The sequence below is a fragment of the Colletotrichum lupini genome, chromosome 5 (assembly GCF_023278565.1).
Source record: "Colletotrichum lupini chromosome 5, complete sequence".
Taxonomy (NCBI): domain Eukaryota; kingdom Fungi; phylum Ascomycota; class Sordariomycetes; order Glomerellales; family Glomerellaceae; genus Colletotrichum; species Colletotrichum lupini.
In genome coordinates this window covers 5,540,935-5,555,953 of record NC_064678.1, presented here as the reverse complement: position 1 = coordinate 5,555,953, position 15,019 = coordinate 5,540,935, and the positions used below count along the sequence as shown (strand labels likewise).

The window sequence follows — 15,019 nt, the reverse complement described above, 5'->3', positions numbered from 1 at the left end:
CTCCCGTCGGGGCCGCAGCCCTAGGAAGCCCGGATGAGTGCCGCGACGTTTCGGGATGCTGACTGGCAACTGCAGCCCACTTTGAGCGCTGATGGGACGATACCTTAGTAACACAATCTCTCTGAATTCTAAGTAGATCCATAGATGAGCGTTTGATGTTAGGATACTACGCGCGCGAAAGAGGCAAGCGAGTTGCAGCTCAAGGACGATTTTCTACAGCATTTTCTCTGCCGATCGAAGCTTGAACATTGGCGTTATTGACGCAATTTTGGCCTTCTAATACCACCTATGTAGGTCTTTTGGACGATCTCGCAGCTCAAGTATGTGGAATTGTCTCTTTTGTCTACAATAATGAGCCTGCAGCAGTGCTATCAGGTACTCAGGTAACTACGTCAAGTAATCTGCCGACGCGAGACAAGCTCCTAAAACGTGTGCAACGGCGCAGAACCGTTTGACTCTCGATGAGACCGGTCTCATTCGGCAGTCAACGGGGTTCACCACTCGTTTGGCCAGACCAGCGAGTTTATGGCGGCACATGTCAGCTATCATGGACACTAGAGGTCTGCGCAGTAGTGCGCAAAGTTGACTTCAAGCCCTTAGATCGTGAGATGTGCGGGATCGCCACCACTACTGCCAACATTTTCGTCTCGAAAAGGCCTCATTTCAACTATGAAGGTGGGATCATCCAGCCCATGAATCTGGACCAGTTGCCGACTTCAAGCGAGCCTAGGCTGTTAGCCCATTGCCGCTCCAATGGCAGCACCACAGTGACAGCGGCCCAATCTCTAACACATGAGAGACAACACTGGTGCTAGGAGAGGTATCGGGATGTGGTGAGAGACATTTAAAACAGGCGATCGCGGACGCTAGAAGTGAGAAGACGACTAAGGCTCGTGAATGACGTAGTTTCTGGGCAAACTGGGAACGAAGGATCAGACAACGTGGGAAGACTAGGCAAAGAAGTGCCGCAGCGCCCATCTGAGGAATTCCGCAGATATACTCCCAGAGATTGGGGAAAATAGAACCGTTGCAAGCGAGATGAAGGGAAGCGGGCAAACCAGACTACCTAGCCAAGATCTCACCAACAGCGCGAAAGCCCAGCCTCGGTTACTGACCGCCTCCTGGGAGCCTGGGGTCTCTTCTCACCTCACTTATGCAAGTCGCGGCCACCGCTTTTGCCCGTTCCGAAAACAGATGTGTGCTCCGCGAAGAAGCGTTTGAGAAGAGCCCCTCGTGATCCTTGATCACTGATGGACCGTGATGGCCTTGTGGGAATCTGCGGTTCTGGACCGCTCCAGAACGAGACAGAACCACAGACCATGGCCCGCGTCTCGGGGGGCGTGAGGCGTCAAGCAGGTTTCCCCATACTCTGTTACTCCGTGCCTCGTTCGAAACTCCCCAAGCCACTGCAGTCTGATGCTCCCGTGAGCGGGGTTGGGACGGGGGCATCGGGAACCATTGGGTCGAAAGCATTGTACCATTGGCAATTGAAATTACGTAGGATCCCGCCTCCGAAGCTCTTCCCTGACGATAAGTGAGATCTCTCTAAAATTTCACGATCCGCGATCCCAAGAGGACGGGGGACCCGCGACGTCTGAACTCATACTCTAACCCCCGCCCCAGACCGCTTTCGAGCTAGGTACGGTTGCCCGTATCACCTTTGGGCTTTAGCTTCAACTGGGATTAGACTCTCCCTCTCCCCGAGTTACCACGGCAGAGAGAGCTTTCGAACTTTTTGGCTCGTTTCGTAAAAACGTGTGGTTGAAGAGGAGGGGCGCCGCGCCAGACTTTGCGGGAAGACCAGCGTGTTTTTGCTTCTTTCTCACTAGCTTGGCGTCAAAAAACAGGTCACGCATACCCCAAAGGAGAAGATGACTTAATTAGTGCGGGGGTTTTCTATGCAGAAGGAGTTTTTGTTGTTTTGGCAGATCACTGTAAGGAATGGCGGCAAAGTTTACGAGGCTTGAGGTGTTGTGACTGTGTGCGAGGATGGGAATTGCGCAAATATGCCTTTGGTATGACCGAATTTCCCGGCGATCTTTCACCTTGGAGGGATGTTATCACGGTTATTTCTGGAGGTTATTTCGAGTAGAGGGGGCCAAAAATGTAAGGGCGGCACGGCGGCAAGGGGCGGTTGGGTTTTCTGCATCCAGGTTCCTTGTCAGGATCTTCCAACCGGGACGGGGGTTGTCATGTTGTTCGGGTCTCTGTGTTGTCACCCTAGAAACAAACAGAGACATGGAGGGGTAAAAGGCAGCAAGACAGACGGACAGAAAGGTCGAGCTACTTGAGCCCAGTAAGAGATGTGGTGGGAAGGACAAGTCTCCGTATGTCTCACTCTGCGTGTCTACCCACCTCCCACCACACCTCCTCTGTGCTTCCTCCGGCTTCCTCCTGGCTGTCCGATGAGAGCCGCATGGCGTAATGCCCCGCAAAGCCGCGTTGAGGCGGGGTCAAGGAAGAAGGTCAGAGCAGGTTACATGCAGGCATTCAGGCCCAGCTAGCGCCACGGGCTTTCGAAAGGATCTGAGCAGTCGATGACCGCTTTTTATGGAGTAGGTGACGCCACACTACGGCACAAATCTCACAACGAAGAAACACGAAAACACGAAAAGGATCAGAGGTCACTAGCCACATCACAATCTCCCATCATCTCCGGTCTCCAGTCCGGCTGTCCAATCATCGAGCTAACGCCACACGCGGGGCCGTCCAGCCGAGCTCTTGATGCTGCGTCATTGGAGGGGGCTTCCTTTCCGTTGCCTTGGTTCTATGGATATCACATCACATCCCTGGCCGAGGCTGGAGCCACATACATACGCTTTCGGGAACGTCAAACCTCGATCCATGTCACATCACTCCACAAGTCCACTGGGTACGGCTCTGCACCTCCAGTTCTCAACCTCTCAGACCTCTCGCTCCCAGAGGAACACGACACGACACGAACGAGAAAGCTCGGATCACGTCTTTTCCCCTCGTATGTACAACCGCCACCACGGATTGCGTTTGCCCGGTTCTGGCCCGTAGGTACCTTCGTAGGGCCATTGAGAGGTCTGCAATGTCTCACAGCTCCCACTCAATGGCTCGTAGCTGTTGGAAAACTTGCGACTTTCTCGCCGAATAGGCTGTGAGACACGACGCGCGGCGGCGCAGTCCGTCTCTCGTTTTGTCTCCAATGCTGCGCTACCCCAGTCAGATGCCAGCTCAGCTTGGCAACTCTGTCACGCTTGGACGAAACGGAAAGACGAACAGGAGCGCCAGGCGGAACAGCCGCGTACCTAGTTTCTGATTCTCTCTGAAGCTTTCCCCTTCCTCCACCACGTGCGGTAGCGTACCTGAGCAAACGCAAAGAGACATGCTTTCCCAGGTTACAGTCGTTACTCCAGTCCGAGCCAAAATAACCACACGTCTCCAATTCTTCTCCGTTTGTCTTCGCCACATTTGCTGTCCATCTCGCAGCCCTATAACGTCACCAGCCACAGATCTTCATCCCCTCTCGAACCGTCCTGGCCCCGCCGTTCCTTTGGCCTATGACGACGAATCCTTGACATGTTACGTGCTGTTGATCTCTTGGGAGCCCTCTTTGGGAACCCTGAGTACCTCTCTACCTCCATTTTCCATTGCCAAACCGGAGATTCCTCTGAAGCAATGCAAAAAGGCTTGACGGAAACAAGCGCAGTGTCACGCCAGACAATGCTTCTGGGTCGTCATCCAGCCATGGCAAACTGGGTCTAGTTCACCGGTTCCCCATTGGCCTGGTTTAGGGGGAGGGACCCCGGTCTGCCCTCCGGAGAAGATGTACCGCACTACCGACTGATGCTAGTCCTGGGGCCCAACGCCTCACCCCAACTGGCTGACAGTTTTTGAAGCTTGTAGTCCCGAATGAGACACCTGCGTCCAAGACCTATGACGATGTATGAAGTAAGTGCCCAAGCTGTCCCTCACCTCTGCGGCCACTTTCTCCTCCAAACCAAACCCATGCCGGCATGTACTGTGTGTATGGGCATTGGCGCTGGACTGGCCTAGACAAGCAGGCAAGCAGGCACGGTGATGCAGGTTCCTTGATTGTTGTCAGTCACAGCGTAGGCGTTGCAAGGGTGGTCACAGAGAGGAGTGAGAGAAGGACCAGCCACGGGGCTTGCTTTGCTTGCTGGATCGCGATCGTAATTGTATGATCTACCATCGGAAAGGAGTTTCGAAGATGCAGCTTCTCGATGTGCCTTTGATTCTATATAACCTCCAGAACCTCTCCTCCTCAATCTTGTCTTTTCTTCTCTTCTCTCTTCATCATAACACAAGATACCCCAAAACAACCAACTCTCAAAACCAACTTACAAACAAACCACCTCTTTCATAACCCATATTCGATTTCATTTTGATACCCCAAATCATCAGATAGCCCAATATGTCTTCTATTGTCAACAAGGTCAAGGACGCTCTGTCTTCGGACAAGAAGCACGAGCAGCCTGAGGGAACTCACGGTCACCATGACAGCCGCGTAGCAAACGCCGCCGACCCCCGCATCGACTCTGACCGTGACCACCGCGCCAACCCCGCTGGTACCACCGGCACTCACACCGGAACCCACACTGGCACCTCCGGCCTCACCGGTACCACCGGTGCCCACACCACCGGCACCCACGGCACACACACTGGCACCACCGGTGGCCTCACCGGCTCTAACGTGACGGGCACCCACACCGGCCACACCGGCGTTGGCGGCTATGATGGACCTGCCCCTACCACTGCTGGCCCGTAAGCTTCACCCTCTCTGTCTTATACCTTGATTCTCAATTAACACCTCCCAGTCACAAGTCAGACGCCCTGAACAAGGCCGACCCCCGTGTCGACTCTGACCACTCCAAGGACCACCACAACACTCACACCACCGGCGGCCTGACTGGCAACCCCGCTGGCGCCGGCCACCACACCACCGGTGCTCACGCCGGTACCCACGGCACCCACACCGGCACCACCGGCGGCCTTACTGGCTCCAACACCGTCACCGGCTACGATGACCCCACCGGCACTCACGGCACCCACAACTCTCGCGTCGCTAACGCTGCCGACCCTCGCATCGACTCTGACCGTGACCACCGCGGTGCCCCCGGCCACACCGGCATCGGCGGCGCTGGCGTTGGTGGTGTCGGCAGCACTGGCACTCACACCGGAACTCACACCGGCACCTCCGGTTTGACCGGCACCCACGGCACCCACGGCACCCACGGCACTCACACCGGTACCACCGGCGGTCTGACCGGCTCCAACACTGTCACCGGCTACGATGACCCCACCGGCACTCACGGCACCCACAACTCTCGCGTCGCCAACGCTGCCGACCCTCGCATCGACTCTGACCGCGACCACCGCGGCGCCCCCGGCCACACTGGTGTCGGCGCTGGTGTTGGATCTACCGGCACCCACACTGGTGCTCACACCGGTGCCCACACTGGTGTCGGCCACACTGGCGTCGGTGCCAACACCCACAGCGCCACCACCGGTCCCGCCCCCGGCACCGCTGGCCCCCACAAGAGCGACTTCCTGAACAAGGCCGACCCCAGAGTCGACTCCGATCTTGATGGCAGCAAGACCATCGGTGGCAACAAGTAAGCGATTTGCACACCACGAGCACAAGAGAACGATTCCGGATGATTGGGTGGCTGACGAGTGCGCACCCCAGGACTGGAACGTCTGCAACCACTGGTCACGCCAAGGATCCTACCGACGCTGCTCAGGTTCCTCCCTCCGTGCTTGCTAAGCATATTGGTGAGCCCGAGACTGCGCACGGCGGTGTTCACGGAGACCACGGAAGACGGAACTCGATTCCTTCCCACCAAGAGACTCACCGCGGATTGTAAAGGGGGATGCTGAACGCGGAGGATTGAATTGAATGATACCTAGTACAGCTGTACCATAGCGATATGACTTAATGAAACTATTATTGCTGAAAATTTTGGACTTTGAGTGGTGATTGCGATCAGTGAAAAGAATTAGCCGTCTCAGGGTTGTTGATGCCGTCGCAACATCCCATACAATCGATATCGATACTCTATCAAGTTGAGTGAATGTGAATATTTAACCTTCGGTTGAGGGCTTAATAGGTATACAGTAGAATGCCACATACGACCCTTCCCTTCACTTTCACATTCATCGGTTTCGATTCGTCTCTGCTCTTTTTTCCCTTTCCGTTCCGTCTCCAATCCCTTCACTCAGTATTCCCTCGCCCTTAAAAAATCCGTGTTCAGCTTTCCAAATCACGCAGCAACAAGCCACCAGTCTATGCCTCCTCGATGGGTCGTTCTATGCGATCCCTTCCTCAACTGCCTGAGACAGGCGATGTGAGGTTAAGTACAAGTGTCCATAGAAACGTAAGAATCGGATTGAAACCTATTGGCCCGGTACTTCAGTTCTTGAATCGCCAACGAATACTTTGCAGAAAGTTGCCGGCGGTGACAAACTCCTCTTGTTTTAATGGAAGACTAATCTGATTTTTCTACGAACCCCTTCTTCATGAATTTGCGCGAGGACGCGCCAGCACAAAAGAAGGGAGGGGGGGGGGGGGGGGCGGCAACTGTTAGCCAGGGCCCACGACGGGCTACCTTTGAAACCGATCGTCTTTCGGTCTCCTGGCATATTGATGATCATCAGAGCTCAGTATGCCCATTCAGTCCGAGACCGCAACTTACCAGTGGCCTCAAGTCAACATCAGGCGGGCCAAGGCCCTGATGGCGAGCAGAGCAAACCCCGCCATATGTGGCTGCGCCCACGAATATAGTATATCTCAAGACATTCAAGCCGTCAGGCAATAGGAGTATAACCTGGGATCACATCACATTCGCGCCCCATGCGTGGCGCATCAGTGCATGCCTCACTATTCTAGAGGAAGACGGCACATAACAAAGCTTATATTCTACTCTGTTAGGCAAAACGTGATGTCGTATTTTCTTCCCGTCTATTCTTTTCCAAGCTTGTAGTAGCCTACTCTTGCGCAAACACTCACCTTCGTAGTTGCTCAAGTATGAATGTAGACACATTTTAAGGTTCTCTTTTCTTTCACCTAATCAAGAGAACAAACCTTCTCATTTTCGTTCGCTATATTATCGTAACGACACGTTTTGATACACTAAGTACTCGATAAGTCAAGGCTGCTTTGTGGCCAGAAAAGTTTGGTCTTGTATCAATCGCTAGTCCTAGGTTCACCAGGAACCAGCAGCGCCTGATATGCTTCTGGTGACATGCAGACATAGACTCGTATATGATCCCACCGGGTACTTCCTCTCGCGCATTAAGCTTAAAGGGGGTGAGAATGGTGAACAGAAGAAGGGCAAGAAATTGGTGGACAGCAGTCTATTCGTGTCCGTTCATGGCAGGCAGAGGCTCGAGATGAGAACGCTCGCGTTGCGGACGAGCCACAAGACGTCGTGGGATGGTTTCTGAGTAAGTATGAGGATGAATGTCATACAAGCAGCTAGCGCAGCTGGGAGGGAAGAAGACTAGAGTAAGTAGCATTTAACATGTTCCTCCGTGACGATCAGAAGTTGTAGTATGATTCGCCTCTACCATGCACCACGTCCGCTTCAAGTTCGCGATGAACTATTCCAGTCGATACAATAGTCACGCCTGTGGGTTAGGTGTATGGGTGGTTTTATCAACGAATCCTCAATGCATAATGCACATGTGAAGAACTCAAGTACTCGAGCTCGGTTCCCACAGCTTTCTTGCAAACCAATATTTGGCGTGACATACAAGAGTCTGCTTCCTGCTTCCCTCCTGGTTCCGTGTCGGCGAGCATTGGAATTCAACGACCAACGCTACCGCACCTTAACTAAACTGTTGTCGATACCGCCTAACAGTCGCAAAATCGGGCAAGGCCTGTGACGTTTCGTGATCACTCAGTCTCCATCGAACGAGAACTTGAAAGGAGCTTCAAAAGTTGAGACCTAATAGGTCATTGACCAGACGGGCGACTCTAGCATCGCCAAGAAGAATCAACTCAATGTCCCTGTCTTCAACAGTTTTCTAGATGCCTTGGACGTTCATAGTGCTTCCGAAGCCCAGATGACTAGCCTCTTCCCCGACATTGCCGAAGACGCTGGTCTTCTCTTCGACTTCTCCTCGTTGCCATTAGACTGGTAAGGCTGCCTCACATAGGTAAGTGTATAAGTGGTAGATGAGCCCGATTGGTACTCGTCTTCCCAGCCACTCGAATCTCAGTCGAATGTAGTATTACCAGGTTAGGACCAAGTCACTCATCCGGCAGCTGGTGAATCGGCTCTTGTGTTGCATGTAGGAGCGATGCATGCCGACTCTGACATCTACCCATGGGCCTGAACATGCGTCTATGTCTTCAAATCACCGTCGTTCAAATATCCTCTCCAGCATAAGCTGCCATGGAGGGAAAGAGAGTGATATCATGAGGAGCTCTGAGGATTGTAGAAGCTGATTAGGAAGGCATCCTGGAAGTTCACAAGACCTTGGAAAGGCATGAGAGCAAGGCAACGCAGTGATTTTCAATACCCATAGGTTTCGCTCCCTAACGGAAACGGCATGGCTTGCAGAAACAAAATCCCCCATCTCATCATGTACAAGGCTTATATAAGATGGATAGCTCGAAATTAAAGTTGAGGTCTCTAACCAACCTAGCTCTGAAACAAAAGCGCTTTCGGGACGTCTCTTAAGCCGTGGAATATGGACAAGCTGATAGAATCCATTGCATCTCTTGTCTACAGTCTCACAACATCAGTCACATAAAACTGAATGAGTTCCACTGATGGAAAAATCGGCATTGGTAACTTCGCTCTATGCAGAAGAGGAATGTTTGCACCGAATTCGTTACGAACGTCCAATGTATAGTACGTGTAGGTAAAAAGAGATAACAATTATGTTAACGCCCTTCAAAGCTGAGCCCATGCAGCACGTATAAGTTATTATTTCACGGGAGAACCCAGATACATCTGAGCACCTCCTCCAAGCTGTTGTACTCAACAGCTTATCAATGTTTAGTTCAAGAGTCTCTACGGGGTCGTCAATAACATGAATTCGTCAAGGGCGCACGTTGGTGTGACGACTGACTACTGGCAGATACCGTCAGAGCTTGAGCAGACGTCAACCAAGCTCTCCTCCGGCCCCCGTTCCTTCGGCAGCCCAGCACAACCGCGCCCTCCGGACCCGGCCGCAACGCCGAAACCCCGGGATGTATCAGACCCCCAGCGACCGGCTTCACGTGCGGGGAGGCGGTCGCCCATCCGCCCCTCTCCTCAACTCCCGAAACTCAAATTGACATCCTTTCTCGTTTGATTACGTTTTGCCAGTTAACAAGTAACCCCCTTTCCCCTATTCGCAATAATACGACTACCTGCCTTATGCGAATTACCTTCCTAGTACGCCAATATGGACAACTCACAACGTGCCATCAAAGCGGACAGTCCCCCATCACAACCGGACAGTCCCCCATCACAACCGGACAGTCCCCCATCACAACCGGAACTACCACCAAATAGAGAACTTGCCCGCGCACGCCACGACGGACATCATGGCAAAACCAGAAGGATTGCCTCTGGACTCTACTTGGAGGAAACGGGGGGAGCTAAACCATATATCGAGCATGTCGCGGGCGTCCGCGGGCGTCCAGGTGGTCTCCCCAATCCGCTGCACGCCCGAACATTTCTATTTCCTGGGTCGGAGCACAAGTATCCCGCCGGCTTGAACTCCAAATACCACCCCGGCACAGCTCCGAGAGGAGGGAAGGAAAGGAAGGGGGAAGGAAGGGGATATGACGTCCTTTCGGGATGTAGTACCCGAACCCTCTTGCGCCATTCTGCGTCTCCTACTCAAATCACGATCTCGATACCGTCACAAGCGTGGCCTCCTTTTTCTAAACCACGAGCCGGCGCGCCCGCTTTCCCACGAGTCAAGAGCGCCCCCAGGGCTTGCGTCGTAGGAGTATCGAATCTAGAACGCTTGAGCGCCCTACCTCGCCCACCCCCTGGAAGCGCGCCATCGAAAAAAGGGAAGTGGGGGCCCCGAAAATGATGTTCTGACGCCGTCTGTAGATCCTCTTGCTCGGGCGCACGCGGCGGCGCACGCGGGAGAGGCAATCATACCGCATTCATAGGCATATAGGCAAAAGAGCCCCCTGCATTATCCGCCTCGTGCTAATTCAAGTCAGGGGGAGGATAGTTTCGTGGGGCTGGCACGGAAAGAAATGTCTAGTGTATAAGGCACATGGGTTTGATAGCCCAAGCCGTGCGTAGGACGGTTGGCTTGCAGGAAGGCGAGACCATGTGAGTTGCTTGGGACGATCTTCCATTGGGTCTTGGGGATAGGACGGACTGGGCGTAACAAGGCGAGGAGATGGTGCACAGTCGGTGAGGTTTGGACGTCGCAGCGCTATGCGAGCTAGCACCGTCATCTTTGCAGTAGAACGGATTTCCGCAGACGCATTCGAACCAAGGACGGCAGGGTGGCCAGGTTCTTACGACGTGACGACTAGCCCTCATGGGCGAAGGACGACAGACCTCGATTTCGTCAAATACTTGGCTAGCCATGCGCCCATAACATGTTTGATGCCGTTGAGCCACTAGGCCGCAATGGCAAATTCGCCCAGTACAAACCAAAACGTTCAGCTTTGACGTCGAGGGAACCCCCCGGCTGTTGTTGCGAATCATCGGGTTACTCATTTCGTGCATCTGATCTTCGACAACCCCGTCCGTCCCTCCCCCATCCCCAGGTCCCGATCCAACGATAGTGGTGTTCTGGATCGCTCATGACCACTGACCACCGACCGATCCCTGGTGGTTCACCAACCCCTGCCGCATCCGAGGGTTTTGCTAATTTGCCCGTCTCGATGCACACCTAAGCCAGCCCCAAGAAGAAAAGAGCTTAATTGCACGGTCCTACAAATCTGGTTGCGTGAACGAGAGGCCTTCCCCCTCCACGGCGAGTAAGATGCGTTCTAAGAACCATGATGCTGGGACGGCGCGGGAGCTAATGCAGGAGGTCGAAAAAGGAGCGACGGGGAAGCCTTCCGGCGTGGTCCGGGCTGGCCGGGGGTAGGTTAGGTCGGGAATCTCTAGTGCCGGGCGAATGACGGAGGAGAAGAGGGCTGCGAAAGGGCGAAATGGACCTGTTCCAGCCCTGTACGGATACTTGCAATGTGAGGTAGCTGGGGCGATGTAACAGCACTACACAGAGTGTTCCTATGGTTCAATGGATTGATTGAGGGGTGCGCGGTGCTATTGATGCATGGACATCTGGGCGGTGATGATCCGAGTGATCCCCACAGGGTGACTGTGTAGTAATTAGAAGATGGTAGCCGCCACAGGCACGAAGTGCCGATGGTACTGATGTCGGCAACTCGAGGGTGCAACTAGGCCCGCTACTTTCGATTATCGGGTTGTCCTCAGCACAAGGCCGCGGCGAGTTTCGTGTCGAGCATGATTGCCAAGTAGTCTACCACGAAGCTGAATAGCAGGGCTAAAGAAAATGTAACATTCCCACTGCTGAGAGAGAGGTAAGTCCTTTGAGGAGGTGGCCTTTGGCTTTGATAAGTCGTCGGCTCACCCCCCTTTCTCGCATGTCAAAGTCCGAGTTGACAAGCATGGGAGAGCTAAGGAGCTGCGAATCGCGGCTACGTGATGACGAGTTTCAGCCTCCCAATAAGCCACACAGTAAGCTTCTCAGTAGAGGGCGGATGCCGATGCCGATGCGCCTGAAGTGGTTCGGAAATACAAGCTACACGACCTTCAGTAGACACCGAGGTATGAGTGCTATTGCCGTCGGCCATGTCGAATACGAGACTCTAGAGTCCCTTCTCTTGTCTAAAATTGGGGTTGAATGGAGTGGACGAACCAACGAGGCGTCAAAGCCAGACGGCGTCAACTAAACGTAATCTGCTTGCCCATGAGACTCCTAAAGGCGTCATCTAGTGCCTTGCGCTTGCGACTTCTTTCCTCCTCATTGGCATCCTGGGGATCCGGGGTATCATCGTCGTCTTCAGGCCCGGGCAGCCGGGGCATCCAGGAACGAATCTGGCCGTCCAAGTGAGCCGTGTAGACGGCACCAAAAGAGGTCCCGCCTCCCATTATAGGCCCCTTTTGCAAACCGGAACCACCACTACCACGCCACACCATACTCATTGTGCGATTCTTGACATTCAAGCCATTGTTCTGATATACGGCCGCTGCATGAGGTCCAGGAACTCGTAGACGCGTTACCAGGGTGCCCTCATGTAGGTCCATGACCAGGATCTCTTGCTCGTTGGGATAAAATAGGAGATCCCGACGTGATGGCGTCAAACGAGCGGGCGTCACAAACATGTTGACGGTCTTTGGCTGTTGATTCTGTATCAGGGAGCCAAAACTAGCTAGCGTGTTCGCGCCAGTAGCAGCATCCCAAACACGGATTCGACAATCCAAGCCGGCTGAGACGATGTACTTGCCATCGTCGGTCCAGGTCAAGCCGTTGACACCCTCATTGTGAGCTCGAGCTGAGTTGCGGAAATGAGGCATACGCTTCCAATGAAGGCCAGAAGCCATGGCATGGTCGAAGCGGTGTACAATGCCGAGGCTATCCTCCTGATCGAGCTGGCCGACCAAGCCAGAGGCGCGCCGTATGTCCCAGACGCGGACTTTCCCGTCGACATGTCCGGTTGCAAGAGCATGCTCCTGACGAGGACTCCAGGCTGCCGATAAAACAGCGCCTCCATGTGCTACCAGCGAGCGAATCGACGTTCCTGACTTGAGGTCGACCAAGCGAACCGACGAATGCTGGGTCGCGCAGGCGACCAAGAGATGATTGGCAATGGGGCTGGTGGCATGGGTGTAGATATTGGCATTGAGATCGAAATTGGCGGATACAGTCATGCGTTGAGTAGACCATAGCTTGAGCGAGCGGTCAAAGGAACTGGAGAGAAAGGCCTCGTTGTCGAAAGGGTAGAAATCAAGATGAGTAATGCCGTGCTTGTGGGTATTTGTCTCATCTCCAATAGACCGGGAAATATTGGCAATGGGTTGAAAGATGTGAGATTTGTGAGGATTGCTCTCTTGATGAAGGTCCCAGAGCTTCACAGATCCGTCTGCGCCGCCAGAAAGAAGTCTACCATGACGTATCTGGTATTAGAAAACGCAGAGCGGTAGAGAGTGGAAGTGTAGATAGATGAGATACGTACAAACGACCATCAAACTTGTCCAAGGCCAGTGCGTTGACACCAATGCGGTGAGCCCAAAGATTCACATGTCGGCCCTCTTCTTCGGGTTCGGCTCCTTCTCCGTCGAACCGGTGCTGTGGAGCGGCGGCAAAGGATCGGACGAGCCCCGAGGCGGTCGCTTGCGCAAAGTCGTCCGGGCTCAGCTCACCTGTTGAGCGGGCAAATAAACGGGACTGCATTCATCTGGGACTGGGCCTTGAAGTGACAAGGTGACCCGAGATGAGAAGCCGTTTTGGAGAATTTCAGGCGAGTTTGACGTTAGGTGTGTGGTCGAAGTTTAACATGGGATGTTGATGAGGCTGAGACTGAGGCTAAGGCTGAGGTACCGAGGGAAGGTACCTACCAGGTAAGACTGGTGGATGGGAAGATGAGGTTGCCAGAGACAGTGGTGATGATGTCAGCAATGGGCTCTTTCCAGCGCACCTACCCCCTGTGGCTACCCTGTGGCTGCCCTACGGACGGTTGCTATTCCAGGTGCACTTGCCCACCTGGGAGAGAGGAAGGAACCAGATAGAGGCCCGTTCATTGGCCAGACTGTACTTGAGCCCCACCCTTCAGAACCTTCCATTCTCTCAGACTCTGGGCAAGAACGGCAAGGTCGGTCAGGACATTCCTGCCCAACTTGAGAAATTGAATTTGAAGGGTAAAGACTCAAATCTGCCTCTCGTCTTTCAGGCAACGCCCTCCCCAACGTCTTCATAACTTCCTCAAGACATGTGCCACTGACGGCGTAGACGACAACCCAATACTCGTCCTCTTTTTGGCCAGCTGCAGAGAACCAGATCTGTTGTATCGAGAGCCAACGACTACGGAGTATAGGTGCCATCCATCTACCAAGACAATACTCGGCGCTTCCGCTCTCTCAAGTGTTTTTGTATGCCAGCTTTCGTCGGCGACAACAACGTCCCAGGACTTACCTATAGGGGAACAACCAGAGGGAACAACCAGAGACCTTGTCATCATGGAAGAACAACTGGCAGATCAGCGCTCAGACATGTACGACCAGTCTGATGCACATGGCCCTGAGCTTGTTCAACGTCCACCAGAAGAAGCTAAGCGGTCGCAAAGACATGCCAGCGTCTACGATGCTGTTGCAGGTAAGCATGACCCAAGCCTAGGCCTCTCTATCTGAATTAGTACCAACTCACTACCAGGAAGAATCATATTTGACACCGCATTGAATGCCGCTGTTCAAGATGAGAAGACGCCTCACGCCAGCTCCAAACCGCCCAGGCTGACTAGACATCCCATCAACGCTTCCGCGTTAGCCCCGGAGGAGGTTCTGTTCCGTCGCAAGTCAGCACCCGAGCGCTTTGCCGAGTTCGATGTCTACATGGCACATGACCGGAACCTCACAGACGGTGGTCGCACATCCCTGCCGGATTCTGATCTTCTCAAATCCGTACACACCTATGCGAGCTACTTTTATTCTGCCCTTGGCGGCCCAAAGCGCAATCTTTCGTACCAAGTTGGCGCTCGCAATATTGACGAGAGAAGTATGGATGAGTCGGCCTTAATCGCCTTGGGCATTTTGCTCGAAGAGGCTGGCAGAGACGTCTTAGGAAGCAAAGGAGACATGGTCTTCACCGAGGGCCTCCAACTACCCGAGGACAGCAACCCGACGTATCAAGAACCACGCGCCGCGACCAACACGCCAACTTATCCTGTGCTCGGACACGTGAGCCGGGAGACAGCCCATGTCGGTTTCGCTGACGTTGGGTCCTGGAAAAGGGCAACCAAACGACAAAAACTGAGCGATCCCGATAATGCCTAGAACCTCTCTGGATCTCTCACTTTCCGAGATGTTGGTTCCAA

At 53.7% G+C, this 15,019-nt stretch overlaps 4 protein-coding genes across 4 annotated transcripts; 2 read left to right on the top strand and 2 right to left on the bottom strand.

The window, feature by feature from the left end:
- Positions 1-4,402: 4,402 nt before the first annotated feature.
- CLUP02_11063 (uncharacterized protein) lies at positions 4,403-5,855 on the top strand (the record flags this gene model as incomplete). Its single annotated transcript, XM_049290032.1, has 3 exons — positions 4,403-4,752; positions 4,806-5,603; positions 5,678-5,855. The coding sequence occupies 3 exons, from the start codon at positions 4,403-4,405 to the stop codon at positions 5,853-5,855; spliced, it is 1,326 nt and encodes a 441-aa protein (XP_049147177.1).
- A 4,350-nt stretch (positions 5,856-10,205) lies between these two features.
- On the bottom strand, positions 10,206-11,782 carry CLUP02_11062 (uncharacterized protein; the record flags this gene model as incomplete). Its single annotated transcript, XM_049290031.1, has 6 exons — positions 10,206-10,751; positions 10,804-10,851; positions 10,935-11,161; positions 11,248-11,339; positions 11,406-11,567; positions 11,631-11,782. 6 exons carry the CDS (start codon positions 11,780-11,782, stop codon positions 10,206-10,208), a joined length of 1,227 nt encoding a protein of 408 aa, XP_049147176.1.
- A 91-nt stretch (positions 11,783-11,873) lies between these two features.
- CLUP02_11061 (WD repeat domain-containing protein) lies at positions 11,874-13,383 on the bottom strand (the record flags this gene model as incomplete). Its single annotated transcript, XM_049290030.1, has 2 exons — positions 11,874-13,092; positions 13,166-13,383. 2 exons carry the CDS (start codon positions 13,381-13,383, stop codon positions 11,874-11,876), a joined length of 1,437 nt encoding a protein of 478 aa, XP_049147175.1.
- A 782-nt stretch (positions 13,384-14,165) lies between these two features.
- On the top strand, positions 14,166-14,978 carry CLUP02_11060 (uncharacterized protein; the record flags this gene model as incomplete). The annotated part of the gene is made up of 2 exons (XM_049290029.1): positions 14,166-14,301; positions 14,401-14,978. The coding sequence occupies 2 exons, from the start codon at positions 14,166-14,168 to the stop codon at positions 14,976-14,978; spliced, it is 714 nt and encodes a 237-aa protein (XP_049147174.1).
- Positions 14,979-15,019: the final 41 nt, after the last annotated feature.